Source organism: Mustela nivalis (assembly GCF_964662115.1).
Source record: "Mustela nivalis genome assembly, chromosome: X".
In the NCBI taxonomy this organism is placed as follows: Eukaryota; Metazoa; Chordata; class Mammalia; order Carnivora; family Mustelidae; genus Mustela; species Mustela nivalis.
The window spans coordinates 100,588,409-100,608,596 of NC_139040.1; the positions used below are offsets into that span (position 1 = coordinate 100,588,409).

Sequence of the window (20,188 nt, forward strand, 5' to 3'; positions counted from 1 at the left end):
AAAAAAGCCACAGGTCCAGTGCTGGGGAACTCACAGTTAAGTATGTCCTGGGACGACTGTAAATGGGAATGAGGTTGAAAGGTAGGATTGGGTCATATAATGGAAATCTCTGAATGTCATGTTAAGGAGTTGGAATGAACTTTCAGTTTTTCTAAGACGAGTGAGGGCGTGGTGTCAGACTACCAGGTAAGGAGGGGTATGCAGGCACAAGGCCTTGTGGGAATGCTGAAGGGCGATGAATGGATTCAACCTGGGAGGAACGACCCATCCGTGGGGTGGGATGTACAGTTGGTCACTCCAGGCTCTCTCTCACATTCATACCCACTAATTAATGAAAACGTGGTTAGTCACGAGTGTCTGAGCTACAGGGCATTTAGGTTTCATTCCCACTCAGAGTTCGTGATTCAAAGAATAAAAGCCAAACCAAACCAGACTTTCTCTGGAGTCAGAGAAAGGCTCAGATACTAGTAATGTCTCACGCTGCTTCCCACTGAGAGAACAAAACACTGCTACCTAGAGAGAATCATGCACTGACTCGGCAGGTGTTAGAACACTCACTACCTAAGCAACAAAATAGACCAACAGTTGCCTGAGAAAAAAAAGACCAGCAAAATGTAGAGCTGGAAGGCAGAAGTTGGCCTTTTGGTCCTTTCCACCTGCATTTTTGGGGGTCTCTTTCCTTCCCTGAGGAAGCCCCTATACCCCTGGTTTCCTAGTGCCTCTCTGAATTGTGCTCCTCTATATGCCTCCCGTTCTCATTTCTGGTACTTGAAACATATCTTTTCTGAATTAATGAGGTAGCCAAATGGGATTTCTTCCTTAAGGAAGCCCACATTTTAAACAGGGGACACTATGTTTTAAGCCCAATTAATCAGTCTTTCATTTGGTTACTTCCTGTATCAGCACTCAGGTTGGGGGTTGGGTGGCGACATTCTACAACCAAGCCAGTTGTCATGTCTTTATAGACAAGACTGGTCCTGACAGGAAAGCTTCTACCTCGAAGTAATGAGGACCTTTCTGGGCAGGACCAGATATGTTAAATGAAATAAAAACTTTTACAGGTTCAGGTCCAAGGGGAAATTTAATTATCTAAGACCAAAAGTAAGTAAGACTGCATTTACTGAGGGGAATGATAGAACGTTGCCTTGGTTGGGTATGATGACCTTCTCTGTGTCACTGAAATGATATCCAACTTGAAAAAACCATGGAGTCTTTCTTTCAGAGGTTTCTGGAATAAAGATCAACTATTCCTTTGGAAAGGGTGTGTCTTACCCTTTTTTCCTGGGTCCATCACGACTGGCCTTTTGCCCGGAAGAAGGTGAAGTGTCTGCCTTTTCTGGGTCCTGGCGGGATTGCTCTTGACTTTGTGTTTCTTCAGTTCCTCATTAAAAACAATCAGAAGACAAATTTCCATACAAAATGGCCAGAAATGAGAGCAATTTTCTATTCTTCATTCACTTTCCTACGTTCACATGGGACAAAGAAGTCTATAATAATTGGCAATGACATTGCCATCCTGTCTCCTAGTCACACAGTTATTTCTAATCTGCTGAGTGCTCTAGAGTTAGATGAAGATGACGATCAGGACTCATCTGTGGGAGGTTTGCTGAGGTAAGCTTTCTAGGGATGACTATGATGGAGGAAGGATGTTTCACCCCCTCTACAGATATTTTTAGGGTAGAGGAGGCTGGGTTCATGAGAAATCAAAATCCCTAGAGACGGGATTATAGAAACAATACCTGATTTCTGAGCACATAAACCAGATTTCCTGTGACGGTGAGCTGCTTGTCTACACCTCATGGCTTGAAGGAGTCTACATTCCGAATGGTGCTGAAGTTTGGGTGGGGAAAGCAGCCAGAGCTAACTGCTTCCCCCTAGCTCTACTCCCTGTGGCATCAGAATTGATCTTACCCATGTGGGAAAGCCCTTCCTTGCTGGGGCCACATCTAAAAGTGATAGTGAAATCAGTCCCAAATCTCCCAACTCTACCTTCCGGACTTAAAAACAAGGGCATTTGTCTCTGGATATGAAAGATGAGACACCCTAGGAACTAAAGAGTATTCATTCCACCCCAGGCATTGTAACAACCAGAAACACCCCCCCTTCATTTCTATGCTCCTCTGGCTTGAGGGAGGAGGGCACAGTGCACAGTACCATCTCTTGGTTGAGAACCACTGGATTAGTAAAAGGAACATGTAAAAGATATTTTATGGAAATACATCATGTTGAAAAAAATCAAGGATTGCTTTCACAATGTGAATCATTTAGTTCATCTGTTTTATGTTACTTTCTTAAATGTCTAGGAAAATACTGGAAATGCATTCAGGGAAAGAACTATCTATGATGAAGATAAATGCATCCTTTGAAAATCACAGTGTGTCAGATATATGGAAAATCACTGTGGATTTTATTTTCTACTGACTTCCTCTTCCCTTGTATGAATTGCAGATTTATATTTCATGCTACTGAGTTTTGAAATGACCTAAGGGATTCAGGAAATTCAGCTATGTTCATTTGCAACATATATAGGGAAATTATGGAGCCCACCAAAATGAAGAGTAAGACAGTTTCGAAACCAAATAATTATTTTAATTACCTGGACTTCTTCTTAAGATGGACTGTCGGACTACATCAGTGCCCAGAACGTTGACTTGCTTGAAACGCTTTGCCTTTTCTTCAAAAAACCATTCACCAGTTATAATCCTTAGCTGTCTGCTCAAGGGAAAAGGGGAGACCACTGAAATTGAGTTATTTAGCCAAATCATTAACTCTCACAAATCCCTAATTGAGTAAAAACTGGCTAGTCATTTACAAAGTCTACCTGAATGTCTTGAGTATTTCACAGTCATTACAATGGCTACTATTACTTGAATATATACTATATACCAGTTACTTGCTAATAGCTCTTCATACTTCATATGCTTTTATCCATATAACAACCCCATGTAAACATTATTATCCTCATTTTATAGATGTGGAAATTGACACTTAGAGCAATAAAATGACATGTCTCATATCACATAGCTGGTAAGTAAGTAATAGAGCCAGGATCCCAGCCCGAGCAGCCTGGTCTAGGGCTCAAATTGTTAACACTCAAATTTGTTAACACAAATACTCTTCAGTGGAAACCATGGGGAAAGAATGAAGGTTTTGAATTACAAAGGGACTAAAGTTAGAACTCTGCTTTAGAACGATACCTTGATGTAATATGATGACTGGCTTAGAATAAAGAGCAAAGGGAACAAAGAGACAAGTTTGGCCAGGGTAGTCGTCCAGAAGAGAGGTAAGACCCATACTGGGGCAATGGCAAGACTTACAGAAATGAGATCAATTAAAAATATAGGAAGTAGAAGGGCCTGCTTGGATTTCATAATCAACTGAATGTTGAAGGTGGAAAGGAAGGATCTTTGAACAACCATGTCCATTTTTAGAAGCCCAGCCTGCAATGGCTACACAAACCCTTTACCCCAGGCCTATTTACCATTCTCTGACCATGGCTTGTAGAAGTGTTGGTACAGCAGTGTTCAGCTGCCACCATCTGAGCACTTCCTCCCCAGGACCATAATGGGAATGAGGTTGAAAGGTAGGGTTGGGCCATATTCTCGGTTTTTCTAAAGCTCAGGCTGGATGATTTCATCTCTGGGTCATTATATGGACAAAGGAGAAACCAGACACAGGCCAATTAGGAAGTTATTGCAACAGATAGAATAGGAAATGATGAAGATGTGTATCAGGGATGGGGGCAAGGGATACAAAGAAAGATACAGATTCTTGGGTCACTGAGAATCAGCAAGATTGGTGACAAGTCATGGGGTGCCGGGTGGCTCAGTGGGTTAAGCCTCTGCCTTCGGCTCAGGTCGTGATCACAGTGTCCCAGGATCGAACCCCACATCGGGTTCTTTGCTCATTGGGGAGCCTGCTTCCTCCTCTCTCTCTCTGCCTGCCTCTCTGCCTGCTTGGGATCTCTCTCTCTCTCTCTCTCTCTCTCCATCAAATAAATAAAAGATCTTAAAAAAAAAAAAAGATTGGTGACAGGTCAGACATGGTGGCTGAAGAAAGCAGCTGAGAATCAACTAGAGGTTTCTAGCCCTAAGAATCATATACATATGATTCAGTAACTAAGTGGACTTAAAAACTAATAATTGGATCCTAAATTTGAAAAAACCACCCCAGGAAAATATGTCAATATGTTCCTTACCAGCAATTATAAAACACAAAATTAAATTATATATGAGGGGCACCTGGGTGGCTCAGTGGGTTAAGCCTCTGCCTTCGGCTCAGGTCATGATCACAGGATCCTGGGATGGAGCCCCGCATTGGGCTCTCTGCTCAGTGGGGAACCTGCTTCCCCCTCTCTCCCTGCCTGCCTCTCTGCCTACTTGTGATCTCTCTCTCTTTCTCTCTGTAAAATAAATAAAATCTAAAACAATTAAATTATATATGAAATACAGTTCCACTAGTTGGGGGGGGGAGTGAAAACGTTACCCTTGGAGCAAATTATTCATTGAAAGGAATGACCATAGCATGTATATTTCAGATTTATTCCCAAGCAGCTAGATCATCTGTTAAGAAACAAGGGCTACTGGATTAGCTACAAACTACTTCCAGTATATTTATGTAATATATCAAATCTGAGAGGATCTAATCTACCAACACAAAATGCTTGGATAGGATAAATTATTTCTGCATACCTCTAGTGCTCCACAGACATATATCATTACTTACATTGGAAACAGAGGTGGTAATCATGCTACTCTGAATTCTAAAACATGTCTCTTCAAGTTTCCTGTCCCTTCATTACTCCCCCAAATGCTTGGTATTGCTGATCACATGTCGTTAGCAGAATTAAATTTACGAATCAGCTGACCGTAAAATAGAAAGATTGTCCTAGATGATCTAGGTAGACCCAAAGTAATCCTAAAGCCCTTAAAATCAGTATGAACAGGAGGAAGTCAGATCTGTGAGACTTCAAAGCTATGGAACAGGAAGTCAGATTCCAAATATGAGAAAGATCCAACACACTAAGAAGGTTCTGAGATATTGACATCAACAGGTAAGGACCAGAGAGAAAGGATTTTAGAACTAAACCTGACTCTTAGCTAACAACAAACAAGGACACAGTTGCCTCATTCCTATGGCCATCAGGAATCAGATTCTGTCTAAAAAGAGAACTTGGAAGTCAAATCTCTGCAAAGCCTTCCAACAGGATCTCAGCCTGCCGACACCTTGATCTCAGCCTTGTGAGCCTTGACTACAGAAACAGACCCAGCCAACCCAGGTTTCTGAGCTACAGAACCAGGCGATAATCTATTGGCACTGTTTGAAACTGCTAAATTTGTTATGATGGCAAGAAAAAGGAAAACAATACTCAAACGTAGAAACATATTTGTTCTAATAGTCAACCCAGGAAATGACGTGTGATAAAATAAATACAGGGAATTCAGGAGACCAATAGGGCAGAGGTTGGCAAACAATGGTGTGTGGACAAAATTCATCCCCACTACATGTTTTGTATGGTCTGGGAGCTAGGAGTGGTTTTTATATTTTTTTAGTGGTTGGGGAAAAAAAAATATCAAAAGAACAGTATTTCATGACATATGAACATTATATGAATTCTATTCAAAATTCAGGATCTGTAAGTCAAGTTTTATTGGATTATAGCCATGCTCACTTGTTTATGTATTATCTCTGGCTGTTTTTCCACTATAAATGAAAGGTTTGGTATTTTTAGCAGAGACTGCATGGCCTTCAAACTCTACAATATTTATTCTCTGAAATTTCAGTTTTTAAAAATTTGCCAACCTCTGCAAAAGGACAGAGTTTACACACAAAGAAAAAAAAAAAAAAAACAAGGGAAGTAATATAAATCAGCAATTGAAAACGACCCAATAATGGCATACCAAAATCACACTTGTGGTTTTTGTTTGTTTTGTTTTGTTAATCTTTCTGGGATATGGGGTGAGCTGGATAGCACACCAACAGCAGTTTCATATGTGACAGTGAAGAGTGGGTAACCACCTGTCTCCATGTCCCAGGAAATGGTACTCCATATCGTCTTTACAATATATGCCTAGAACTGCTGCCAACACCTAACACAAATAAGATCTTCCCAGAATTGTTAGTCATTACCTCTTGCTATCCTTGTAAAAACAATAACTATAATCCCTGTATTTGCTCAACTCAGATGGGCACTTGAGTCATTTGTCATTTCAGAGCTCTGGATAACATCAGAACAAGCTCTTAGGATTGTGCCTTTGCCATGTTCTCTGATCCTGGAGATTAGATGGGAGTCTTGCTGGAAGAATGGGGAACCGATACGGAGGGAGTGTATTCTACGTACCAAGGAATGTGCTAGGCGCTCAATACAGATCTCGAATCCTTACTCTAAGCCATGAAGTAGTTATTATTATTCTCTCTTTCAGATGAGAAAACCAAAGCTGACAAGGGTTTAATAACTTGCCAAAGGTATAAAGGTATTATGACAGAAACGGGATTTATACTGAAAGCTCATACTCTTTACATTTGGCTAAACTGCCAGAAAAGAACCCATAGGTGCCAGCTATAAGGCTTTAAGCAAAGATGAAAACATAGAGAAGTGAAGGAATAATACATAGCATTTCATATGATGGGCTATGATTACACACAGATGTGCATCCGCACATCCGCACATGGACCCTAGGGCCAGAGTGAGAGGATATAAACATGACACCTACTGTGAAATTTATATCCCTCTCTGTCACGTCATCTAATATTTGAAAGATACAAGGCTTGGAATATATTTGGTGTTTCCCCTAGAACATACTCTGAAGAATGAGTTTGACTGAAACTAAGGGAGTTACACTCATTATTTGTCATTAATGATTATCTACTATTCAGAGTTTTCTAGGCCCTACTTTTTTTTCAAGGTCAAACTCCTTGGACTTCAAACTTTCACTTGGAAGCTTATTTAAATGTAAAGTTGAGTTCTCCTTAGATTTATAGAGGGAAAATTTGTAATCTTGCCCTTAAGAAAAAAAAGAAAATAACTAAAACATTCATTTCCTGGTTATCTTCCATGAGCTACCGGAGAGATCTGAGATAAGACATGTTTATTAAATATGCTGAGATACGAAAGAAGTTTCCTTCCTGTTATTCATAAGGAAACTAATAAGAATTCTTTTACAAATTTAATCATTACATATCAAATATTTATTGCATTCCTACTAGGTACTAGGCCTTCCATTAAGGCTAGGAGTAAAAATGTCAATAAGACAAGCAGGGATCCTGGCCTTATGTAGAAGATAGTCTATATTATTTCTTTTTTTCCAAACACAAAATTTGAAAAACAAATCCCTAGATACATTATGGTAAAACGGCAGAACACCCCAGAAAAAGAGAACATCTTACAGATAGGTAGAGAGGAAAAAAATTTCCCAAATTACATACAAAGAAATGACAATTAGAATGATAGTTGACTTTCAATAGTAATAATAAAATATGGAATCTATCCAGTCAATGATCTCTTCAAAATACTGGAAGGAAATAACTACCAACCGAAAATTGTGTATACAGAAAACTACTGTTCAGGAATGAGGATGAAATAAAAAAAATTTCAGCAAATTAAAAACTGAAATGATTAATTGTCAACAGAGTTTCACTAAAGGAAGATCTAAAAGACTGTACTTCAAGAAGTAAAAGAGATCTCAGATATAAAAGGAAATGGTGACATAGCAGGAATGCTCATAATAGCCAAACTGTGGAAAAAGCTGAGATGCCCTTCCACAGACGAATGAAGAAAGCTATGGTCCATATAAACAATGGATTATTTATTACTCAGCCATCAGAAAAGATGAATACCCAACTTTTGCATCAACATGGATGGGACTGGAGGAGATTATGCTGAGTGAAATTAAATTAAGCAGAAAAAGGCAATTGTCACATGGTTTCACTTATTTGTGGAACATAAGGAATAACATGGAGGACATTAGGAGAAGGAAAGGAAAAGTGAAGAGGGGGAAACAAGACAAACCATGAGAGACTGTGGACTCTGAGAAACAAACTGAGGATTTTGGAGGGGAGGGGGGGTCCAGGGATGGGTGAGCCTGGTGGTGGGTATTAAGGAGGGCACGTATTTCATGGAGCACAGGGTGTTGTACATAAATAATGAATCTTGGAACACTGCATCAAAAACTAATGATGTACTGTATGGTAACTAACATAACACAATAAAAGAATTAAAAAAAAAAGAAATGGTAGCAAATGAAATTAGTAAAACATGTGGATAAATCTAAACAGTGATATATATACAAAATTAAAATATCTAATTGTTGAATTAAAAAAATAAGATATGTCTAAACAATAACTTAAAAAATGAAAGCCTACAAATAGATATGTCTAAAACAAAACAAAAAGTATATATAAGCCATGGGGTGGGAGTCAAGATGGCGGAGGAGTAGCAGGTGAGATGACATCAGGTTGCGGGAGTTCAGTTAGATAGTTATCAAACCATTCCAAACACCTACAAATCCAACAGGAGAGCTAAGAGAAGAGCAGCAATTCTAGAAACAGAAAATCAGCCACTTTCTGAAAGTTTTTCCTCCATGCATTTGGCCCTTAACTTTCTTCATGTGACTGTGCATCCCAGCTACTTATTTATAACAACCCACACAAGATTCTCTGGAGGAATAACATGGAGGACATTAGGAGAAGGAAAGGAAAAATGAATTGGGGTAAATTGTAGGGGGAAACAAAGCATGAGAGACTGTGGACTCTGAGAAACAAATGGAGGGTTTTGGAGGGGAGGGAAAGGGAGGGGAGTGGGAGGTTGGGTGAGCCTGGTGATGGGTATTAAGGCGGGCACGTATTGCATGGAGCACTGGGTGCGGTGCATAAACAATGAATCTTGGAACACTGAAAAAATAACATAATAATAATTTTTTTTAAAAGTATATATAAGCCAGGGAGAAGATATTCAAAGTTTAAGAATATCAAATTCCTTTTCTTAATTAGAAGAAAAATAAAACTACTGATTCATAAAATTGAATATGAATGTTGTGATTTCTAGAGTAACCACTGAAAATAAAAATCATATATAATATCTGTACTAGTAGAAAATATAAAATGGAATGAGAAAAATATATTTTAATCTGTAAGAAGTATGAATAAAAGCAAATAAAATCTACAGATAATATATAAAGGTAAATATTATAGTGACCACAATAGAAACAAATGTACATATTACACTAATTACTATGAATATAAGTAAACTGAACTACAGTTTAAGAAAAAATACTGTCAGATTAAACTTTAAAAATTATGTATGGCATATATGTATAGCATGTGTGTGTATATACATGTATTATGTATATAGCATACAAGTATAGAAAATATTTACATAATTTAAAATAGCATATATGCTATATAGAAGAGTCTCACTGTAAGCATATGAACATAGAAATGTTAAAAGTCAAGAGTAGAATAAGATATACCATGTAAATGTTAATTTAAAAAACTTGATACAGTTGTATTAATGACAGACAAAATAGACAAAGACAAAAGCATTTCTAGAAGTGAAGAAACTCATTAAAAAACCTTCAAATTAGTAAAGACTAACAGTCAAACAGAAGATTGGGCAATGGTCATAAATAGTCATATCACAAAAAAGGAGACCAAAAAGACCAATAAACCTATGAAAATGTGGTCAACCTCGTTAGTCATCAGAAAATTTCAGATTAAAATCACAGTAAGATATCTACTTATCTCTCTCAGTTTGGCAAAAATTTAAAATTTTTGTGAATCCAAGTGTTGGTCAGATTGTGAAATAAAACAAAACAAAGCTTTTATATAATGCTGGTGGAGTTTAAACTGCTATAATCGTTATGAAAAACAATTTTAAATTATTTTGTAAAAATGAAAAATGCCCATATCATTTGTCCTACAAGTTCATTCCTAGGTGGACTCCCTAGAGAAGTCTTCTCAAACATTTTTGGCATAGGTCACAGTAAAAAATATGTTTTATATCAGAAAATATATTCCAGAACAGTCCAGAAAATACAAACATACATATTTACATACATATATACAAACACATTTGTTATTATATTTACACACACATATAACTATACGTATACCGACATTTTCTGTTCTATTTTCTTTTTAGTGCTGGTCACAACCCATCAATGGGACAATGGGTCATGACCTATAGTTTTAAAAACCCCACCTTAGGGAAACTCTTGTATGTCTTTGTCAGGACATATGTACAAGAATGTCATAGCAAGAACAAACAAAACCCAAACCCAGCAAGAGGAAGGATATAATAAAGATTAGAGCAGAAATAAAGGATAGAGAAACTAAAACCAATAAAACAGATCAATGAAACCAAGAGCTGGTTCTTTGAAAAGATCAACAAAACTGATAAATCTCTAAGAAGATACATTTAAAAAAAAGAGAGAGAGAGAACCCAAGTAAACAAAATTACTAATGAGAGAGGAGAAATAACAACCAACACCACAGAAATACAAGCAATTTTAAGAGAATATTATGAAAACCTATATGCCAACAAATTGAACAACCTAGAAGAAACAGATACCAAACTGTAGCGGGAAGAAATACAAAATTTGAACAAAACAATCACCAGCAATAGAATAGAGTCAGTAATCAAAAACTAAACAAAACAAAACAAAAACTTATAACAAACAAAAATCCTGGACCAAATTACATGAAAAACACAAAAGGAAGGAAAACTTCCAAATTCATTTAATGAGTCCACTATCACCCTGATGCCAAAACCAGATAAAGACACCACAAAAAAAAAAAAAAAAGAGAGAGAGAGAGAGAACTATAGGCCAATATCTGTCATAAATATAAATGCAACAATCAAAGCAAAGTATTAGCAAATCAAATCCAACAATACACTAAAAATGTCATAAACCATAATTAGGAGGGATTTATTCCTGGGATTCAAGGGTGGTTCCATATTCACAAAACAATCAATGTGATGTATTACTTCATAAGATAAAGGATGAAAAACCATATGATCATATCAAAAGATGCAGAAAAAGCACTTGGCAAAGTACAACATCCATTCATGATAAAAACCCTGCACAAACTAGGTGACTAATATAACATAATAATAAAAAATAAATAGGGGCGCCTGGGTGGCTTAGAGAGTTAAGTCTCTGCCTTTGGCTCAGGTCATGATCTCAGGGTCCTGGGATCGAGACCTGCATTGGGCTCTCTGCCCCCTCTATCTGCCTGCCTTTCTGCCTACTTGTGATCTCTTGCTCTCTATCAAATAAATAAATAAAATCGTCAAAAATAAATAAATAAATAAATAAATTCGTCAAAAAAAAAAAAAAAGTAGGTCTAGAGGACACATAACCCAACTTAATAAAGGACATATATACAAAACCCACAGCCAACATCATACTCAGTGAGGAAAAGCTGAGGGCTTCCCCCTAAGGTCAGGAAGAAGACAAGGATGTCTGCTCTTACCATTTTCTTTCAATATAGGACTGCAAGTCCTAGCCACAGCAATTAGACAACATAAAGAAATAAAAGGCATCCAAATTGGTAAGGAAGAGTAAAATTCTCATTATGTGCAAATGATACTACATATAGAAAACTATAATGACTCTACCAAAAAACTTCCAGAAACGATTAACGAATTCAGTAAAGTCATAGGATATAAAATCAATGTACAGAAATATGTTGCATTCCTATACAATAATAATGAAGCAGGAAAAAGCAAAATTAATGAAACAATCCCATTTATAATTGGACAAAAAACCCCAATAAAATAGCTCAGAACAAACTCAACCAAAATGGTGAAAGATCTACATTCTGAAAACTATAAAACACCCGTGAAAAAATTCAAGAAGATGCAAAGAAATGGAAAGATATTCCATCTCATGGGTTGGAAGAACAAATAGTGTTAAAATGTCTATACTACCCAAAGCAACCTACAGATTTAATGCAATTTCTATTAAAATACCAACAGGACTTTTTCACAGAACTAGAACAAACAATCCTAAAATTTGTATGGAGCCACAAAAGGCCTCAAATAGCCAAAGAAATCTTGAAAAAGGAAAACAAAATTGGTGGTATCGCAATTCCAGATTTCAAGTTATATTACACAGTGGTAATAATTTAAAAATGGTATAGTACTGGCATAAAAAATTGACATATAGGTCAATGGAATAGAATAGAAAACCGAGAAATAAACCTACAGTTATACAGTCAATTAATCTTCAACAAAGGAAGAATGAATATAAAGTGGGAAAAAGTCTCTTTTTAAAAGATTTAGTTGAGAGCGTATCATGCTTAGCGAAATAAGTCAAGCAGAGAAAGACAACTATCATATGATCTCCCTGATATGAGGAAGTGGTGATGCAACATGGGGGCTTAAGTGGGTACGAGAAGAATAAATGAAACAAGATGGGATTGGGAGGGAGACAAACCATAAGTGACTCTTAATCTCACAAAACAAACTGAGGGTTGCTGGGGGGAGGGGGTTTGGGAGAAGGGGGTGGGATTATGGACATTGGGGAGGGTATGTGCTTTGGTGAGTGCTGTGAAGTGTGTAAACCTGGTGATTCACAGACCTGTACCCCTGGGGATAAAAATACATGTTTATAAAAAAAAAAAAAAGATTTAGTTGAGAGAGTTTGGGGGAGGGACAGAGGGAGAGGAAGAGAGAAAATCCAGTCAGACTCCCTGCTGAGCATGGAGCTGGATGCTGAGCTCCATCCCATGACCTTGAGATCACAATTGGAGCCAAAATCAAGAGTAGGATGCTTAACCAAATGAGCCACTTGGGTGCCCCAAAAGACAGTCTCTTCAATAGTGTTGGGAAAACCAGACGGCCATTTGCAAAAGAATGAAGCTGGACATTTTTTTTTTTTTTTTGCCGCATACACTAACATAAACTCAAAATGGATGAAAGAAGTAAATGTGAGACCTGAAACCAGAAAAATCATTGAAAAGAGCACAGGCCACAGTATCTGTGACAATGGCCACAGCAACATATTTCTCGGTATGCTTCCTGGGGTAAGAGACATAAAAGCAAAAATAAAGTATCAGGCTACATCAAAAGAAAAATCTTCTACACATTGAGAGAAACAATTAACAAAACTAAAAGGCAACCTAATGAATGGGAGACGAAATCTGTAGATGACATATCTGATAAAGGGTTAGTATCCAAATATATAAAGAGCTGATACAACTCAACCCCCCAAAAGCAAATAATTCAATTAAAAAATGGGCAGAAGTCATGAACAGACATTTTTCCAAAAGACATACAGATGGCCAACAGATAAAAAGATTCTCAATATCATTTATCATCGGGGAAATGCAAATCAAAACTATAATGAGATATCACCTCACTTCCACCTGTCAGAAGAGCTAAAATCAAAACACAAGAGACAAAAAGTGTTGGCAAGGATGTGGAGAAAAGGGAACGCTCTTGCACTCGTGGTGGGAATGCAAATTGCTGCAGCCACTATGGAAAACAGTATGGAGGTTTCTCAAAAAAATTAAAATAGAACTACTCATGATCCATGAATCACAGTACTGGATATTTATCCCCCAAACACAAAAACATGAATTCAAAGGCATACACGCACCCCTATGTTTATTGCAGCTTTACAAAAGCCAAACTGTGGCAGCAACCCAAGTGTCCAACAACAGATGAATGGATAGAGATGTGGAGCGCACACACATGGAATGTCATTTAGTCACAAATGTGAAATCTTTCCATTTGTAACAACATAAGTAGAGCTAGGGAGTATAATTCTAAGTGAAATAAGTCAGAGAAAGACAAACACCATATGATCTCATTCATATGTGGAACTTAGGAAAAAACAACCAAAGGGAAAGAGAGAGAGAAAGAGAGAGAGAGAGAGAGAGAGAAATCAAGAAAGACTGTTAACTAAAGAGAACAAACTGATGGTTACCAGAAGGGAGGTAGGTAGGGTGACGGGGGATTTAGGGGATGGGGATTAAAGAGTACACTTAATCATGATGAAAATAAAATTTAAAAAATGAAATTGGAAAAAAATATCCTGGCCGCATTTTTATAACATTATAAAGTAAAACAGTATAAATGCCCATCAACAATAGACACCTTACATGATGATACAATAGTGACGATAAAGATGCATGTAATGGTATTCACAGAAACATGGGTAGATTTCACAAAAGAATGCTGAGATGAAAATGTCACAAAGAATACATACAGTAGTGTTTGCAGTTTTGTAGCCCTCAAAAATGAATGATTATAAAACATATCATTTAAGGACATATCCAAGTGCAGCAAAACCATAAAGCAAAGCAAGGGAATGAAAAATAGAAAACGAGAATGGTCTCATTCTTAAACGGGGTGATGAAGATACATTCCTTTTATTTATTTATTCATTCCTTCATTTATTTATTTATTTATTTAGAATGCTTTTTTAAAAAAGATTTTATTTATTTAGAAAGAGAGAAAGAGATCACAAGTAGGCAGAGAGGCAGGCGGGGGTTGGGGGCAGCAGGCTCCCAGCTGAGCAGAGAGCCCCATGCGGGGCTCGATCCCAGGACCCTGAGACCATGACCTGAGCTGAAGGCAGAGGCTTAACCCACTGAGCTACCCAGGCGCCCCACAGACACTCCTTTTATTATTGTTTAAACTGTACATACACATTACAGAGTGTCTTTCTATATATGATACTTTCACATTAAAAGAAACCCCCTAGTCTATGTAGGTGTTTAGAGACCATTCCATAGTTAACAAAGCATTCTAAAAACTGGGGAGTGCTCATATATATAATTATATATTGAAATAAATTGAAATCATATATTGAAAAATATGATTGAAAAATAGCATGTCAAGGCACTCAAAACAGCTTCTTACCACTCCAAAATTCTCTGGGTCAATGTGGGATCACTCTGATGTGAATCTCTCCCTTGCAGCTGGATTATGGAAATTTGACAAAGTAAGGGTGATTTTGAAATCACTATGTGGTAACTGTCAATGCCCATCAAACCAAAGATCACCAGGAACCCGCTTACGGCTGAACGAGTTGATATGTTTTTCATCACAATGAAGGACAAGACAGGCCATGAATCACGGGACAGCTCAGGAAGAGGGCATTTGTAAGAGGTTAATATAGGATTTGGGTTTTTGTTAGGTAATTTTGGAGAGAGTTCAAGGGAGCAGGGATTTGGTCTAGATTAGGTGATGTCAGGAAGTGGGAACAATGCTACAACCAGGGTCTTGAGTTTCTTGGAGGCAAATGGGAACAAGGCTGAAGCTTCAACTGGTAAAGCAGCAGCAGTTCATTCACATTAGTCGGAAAAGGGGGGATGTTTCGCTTTTTGTGCCTTGAACAGTCATCTTATTTTTGTCTGTTCTTGGACAAGACTATGTATTGTCTTTACTTTGTTTCATTTCATCATGGTTGCAGTATAATCCTGTGGGATGCCCGTGCTCTGAGATGATGTCCAACAGGCAAACACCATGGCCTTCTGGTGAGTGTCAGCTCATCTCCTACTAACAGCAAAGCCTGTGTGTAAACATCAGGCCAGTTTCCAGATGTCAGGGGCTGAATGAATCTTTGTCATAACAAAGGGCTATACATTCCCTTTTGCACTCTCTGTACTATCTTTTTTCAAGTTTACTGATGGAGACTCATATTTTAGCTATTTCGGTGATATTTCATCTACTTCAGTAATTATTACTAATTTGTTGAAAACAAAATCAGTTTCCTCCTTCTTTAAAAAGAGAAAGACTCTCACAAGGATATGCAATGGCATGAAATGTCATAGCATGGCATGAACAGAAGATCAAGTCATCAATACCATAAAGGTAATTCATTTTTTGGTTCCATCATGTTGTCTGAGTTCAACTGGAGTACTGATGAGGAAAAATGGCCATTATGACTGTCTTTGTGTTGGACGGCAACCGCCTCCGCTAGTATAATTATGTGGAATTTTGTAGTTCTCATTAAGAGAGCAAAATGAATGAACTGTCTGTGTCAGGGTCCCTTTCATTCTCTTCCTAGAGTTAGATCTGAGACTAGACCTATAGCAACCAACTTGTCAAAATGAGAAGTGATTGTAGAAAATGTCAAGGACTGCTCAGCCCTTTGTAACAGGTCGCCTCCCCCCACCCACGAGTCCTTGCTATAAATTGTTCCAGCGGTCCAGCAATAAAAATCTCTTTACTTTGATCCCATCCAAGGTAAATTACAATAAAGGTTGTGCTTCCAACTGATTAGAGAATGAGTCACTTTCTGACTAATCTCATCTCTTAGAGGTCAGGGTGAGAATTTCAATTTTACGGTCTATTAAGCATGGAGACAGCCCAGTGGCTGTTGGAGCATTCCCTCCCAACAAACAAAGGGTGTTCACTGCCAAGAAAATATCATCCATGCTTCCTTTTTGAAAACCACTCCATAGACAGCAAATGAGATACTTCTAATCCTGACAAATAGTTGAAGTCTCAGAGATCACACGGACTAGGAGTAGGGATAGTAGAGCAGCAATGGTCTATTTTCAGCTTTAAAAATAAGGAGGGACTTGGAGAAGTCAAATTAGGCACTCATCATGTAAATTTCCAGCTGTCACAGAAGGATGTAAGTTGTTGTTGCAGAAGCGTAAGAATTAATTGAAAGCTCTGTTTCTGCCTCCAGACATTTGAAAGCATAAAAACAGCATTTATGCTACTGAGAAGACAATACTGTAATGAAATCATCTTCCTTCTCTGACTGTGAAACCATTCAGGGTGGTCCATGTTTTATTCATCTTTGTATCTGCAACTCCTTCTCTATCAATAGGTTATTAATAAATATTATAGAAGGGAAGAATCGATGGGTTGATGCATGGATGGATCAACTGGACAGGTGGATGGATGTGTTTGTTAAGTTATTGTTTCATCAATATATGTAGTACAGTGATTCAGAAGTTCTATATTAATGCACTGATATCTACTAAGGAAGACACAGCACTTTCAATTCATTATTATTTATTCTTACACTCTTCTGACAACAACTGGTATTATAACTTTCTGTGACAGCTGAGAATTTACTCTGTTCCGAGGATAAATGTACTTGGTATAGCTCATGGATTTTTTTGTATTTTTTTCAATCCCATGCTGCTGACAGAAGAAAACCACATTTGTTCCAAAATTGCTTAAACCTGAAATGCTTTAAGTGGAAACCTGCCATCTACTCACTCACTCACTCATTCACTCACCCGTGTATCCATTCCTTTGCTTATCCATCCATCGTTAACAGTCACTATGTACACTGAGTACTCACTACAGGCCTTCTTTTAGGTACTAGAACTACATCAGTGAACACTGTCGATAAAAATCTGTGCCCTCGTGGTTATAAAGCTTATATTCTAATGGACGAAGAAAGATAATAAACAGGAATAATAAGTAAAATACATAGCATACATGCAGTAAGGTAAAAAAAAAAAAAAAACACACAGGAAGGGGTGTATTAGTTTGGGTAGAGTAGCTTCCATAACAAACAACTTCCAAATTCCATTGACTTACCACATTTAAAACTTCTCTCTTATTACTATAACCGAATGTTGATCTGACAAGATTTAGAGGAAAGTTTATGTCAATCAGACCTGCAATTACCATCTATGCTGTCTAGCAGACCAGCTGATGGCAAAACTTTCAATTACCAGTGTGTGAATACACCAGTGTAAGACCCTAGGGTCTTACACTGAGAAGTATGCTTCAGTGATTACAAGTGGCATTCAGAGGCTAAAAACAAAATTCCTCTTCCCATATAGAAGCTCGAGGCAACTTCTGATTGATTGAAGGGCTCATGACTCACAGTCCCTAGTTACTATTGTCTGAGCAAATGAGGGTCCAATGTTGGAGGGAGAACAGTAATAGAATAAGAAATAGAAATGATTTAATACTAGGAATCAAATAAAAATACTGTATAAGATTAGAAAAATAGTTATTGAGAAATTCCTTATAAGTCTTCAGACTCTGCTACTGGAAAGTCAGTCATTTATTAAAATTCCATTTTCTTCTTCATTGCCCTGAAATGGTAAACCCCACCTTGACAGCATTTTATGGAAAAAGAGCTGGGTGAAGAAATAAACTTTGATACTCATCCCAACTCTATTAACTCCTTATACACATCCTAACCTCTTAATTTTCTAATTTCCACTATTTATAAAATCTAAAATCAATTGCCTCTCTTACATAATCAGTATGCTTTGAGACCTCGAAGGACTATTCCTGAGGAGTAAATGGGACCCAAAACCAGATCAGCTCTCACAGAGGAAGAACTCCAATTCTGAAATCAGCTCAATCTCTGATTTGATTAATATAATCTTGAATATTCAGTGGTCCTGTTTTCTTCCCCTCCTGGAAGTAAAATACACGCTCTCAATTGATACATATTGTTACAGAGAGTCTCGCCAATTTTTACAATTTTTCAAATACTTTGTCCATCAGTCAAAAGTTACCAGGTTTATGAGAAAACAGGATATGACCAAAACCAAGAAAAACAAACAGATCAGTCCCATAAGGAACTCAGAAAATAGAATGATCATTCATAGACTTTTAAGTAATTATAATTTTTCCAAGAAATTACAGGGAAAGGATGAAAGTCAGCAGAGAGCCAGAAACATAACAAAAGCAAAACAAAAAAAATCTAAAACTGAAAAAAATTAATTTAAAAATTTTTAAAAAGAAAAATCTAAAACTGAAAAACACAACTGAATTAATGAATTAAAGAAATGTGCTCAGCAGCAAATTAGACATAGTCAAGCATAAGATTAGTGAATTGAAAGATCAGAAAAAATATACAAAATGAATTCAGAGATATAAAGGGATAAAATGTGAAAGAAGTATAAGAGATACATGAAAGCTATTGAATAAAACTAAGATACATATTCGGAGTATCTGGAGGAGAGAGAGGGGAAAGAGCAATATGTGAAGAGATGTTATGTGAGCAATATTCAAATATGACAAAAGATATTAATAGATGCAGACTTAAGACATTCTAGATACCTCAAAATGTACAAATATAAAGAAAAGCAGACATAGGCTAGATGTGTTATAGAAACCGTGTAAATCCAACAGAAAAGAGGAAGATATTAAAAGGAGGCAATGGAAACTACTGTTACAATTGATTCTTGGACAACTCAACTTTAAATAGCATGCGTTCGCTTACATGTAGATTTTTTCCAAAATACTGGTAAAATTTTTGAAGTTTAGTGACAATTTGAAAAAACTCACAGATGAACTGCACAGCCTGGAAATATTTCTTAAAAATCAAGAAAAATTTAGGTATGTCATGAATGCATAAAATATATGCAGACACTAGTCTGTCTTATCATTTAATATCATAAAATACATACAAATATATTATCAACAGTTAAAGTTTATCAGAATTTATGCAAAGACTTACAGACCATACAGGGTACTCTTTGCAGTTGGAAAAATGTAAGCAAATGTAAAGATGCAGGATTAAAGCACAACTGCATGAAATTACCTGTTGTATAAACTGTTCTGATGTAGTAATTTTGTAGTCCCCTCCTGTTGCTACCGTGGTGAGCTCCAGTGTTGCAAGTGCCCACTTAAGATGCCATGTGACACTAGTCATCATCACATGGACGGTTATCTCTACAGTAAACCGCATATCCCAAGAAAAAGTGATCGCTCATGGTTTTCCTATTTGTTGTTTTAGTGCAATACCTCAAACTTCCAACAACACCACTGGACCCATACCAAGTGCCACTAGTGATGCTGCAAGTGCTCCCAAGAAGCAGAGAAAAGACATGGCATCATAAGGAAAGGACCAATTGCTTGATAGGCACGAAGATTGAGGTCTGTAGCTGTGCTTAGCCAGCAGTTCAAGACATATGAAGCCAGTGGAAGACCATAAAAAAAAAAAGAAAAAGAAACTCACGAAGCCCTTGCTGCAGTTAGAACCAGCAGGTGCAAAAACCTTGGTGCTTTTTGAAAAATACCTAGCTCATAATGAAAATGCAGATTTTATGTAGGTGCAAGATTGCTAGAAGAAAGGCATAACCTATAGATTCTAATCATTTGGGGAAAAAATGAAAGCCTTATATGATAACCTAAAGCAAAAGGAAGGTGAATGATCTAAAGATGGAGAATTTAATGCCCACAAAGGATGGCTTGATAATTTCATAAAGAGGTTTGACTTTAAAAAAAAAAAAAAAAGGTCAA

At 37.2% G+C, this 20,188-nt stretch overlaps 1 protein-coding gene across 3 annotated transcripts in view; it reads right to left on the reverse strand.

Moving 5' to 3' along the window:
* Positions 1-20,188, reverse strand: part of SYTL5 (synaptotagmin like 5) — a 261,585-nt gene that overhangs the window by 60,465 nt on the left and 180,932 nt on the right. For all 3 annotated transcript variants that reach the window (XM_082717896.1, XM_082717897.1, XM_082717895.1), the window contains 2 exons: positions 2,597-2,712; positions 1,273-1,381 (listed from right to left, as the gene is read on the reverse strand). In XM_082717896.1, the coding sequence (XP_082574022.1) occupies positions 1,273-1,381; positions 2,597-2,712 (225 nt within the window). The remainder of the gene's footprint in view (positions 1-1,272; positions 1,382-2,596; positions 2,713-20,188) is intronic.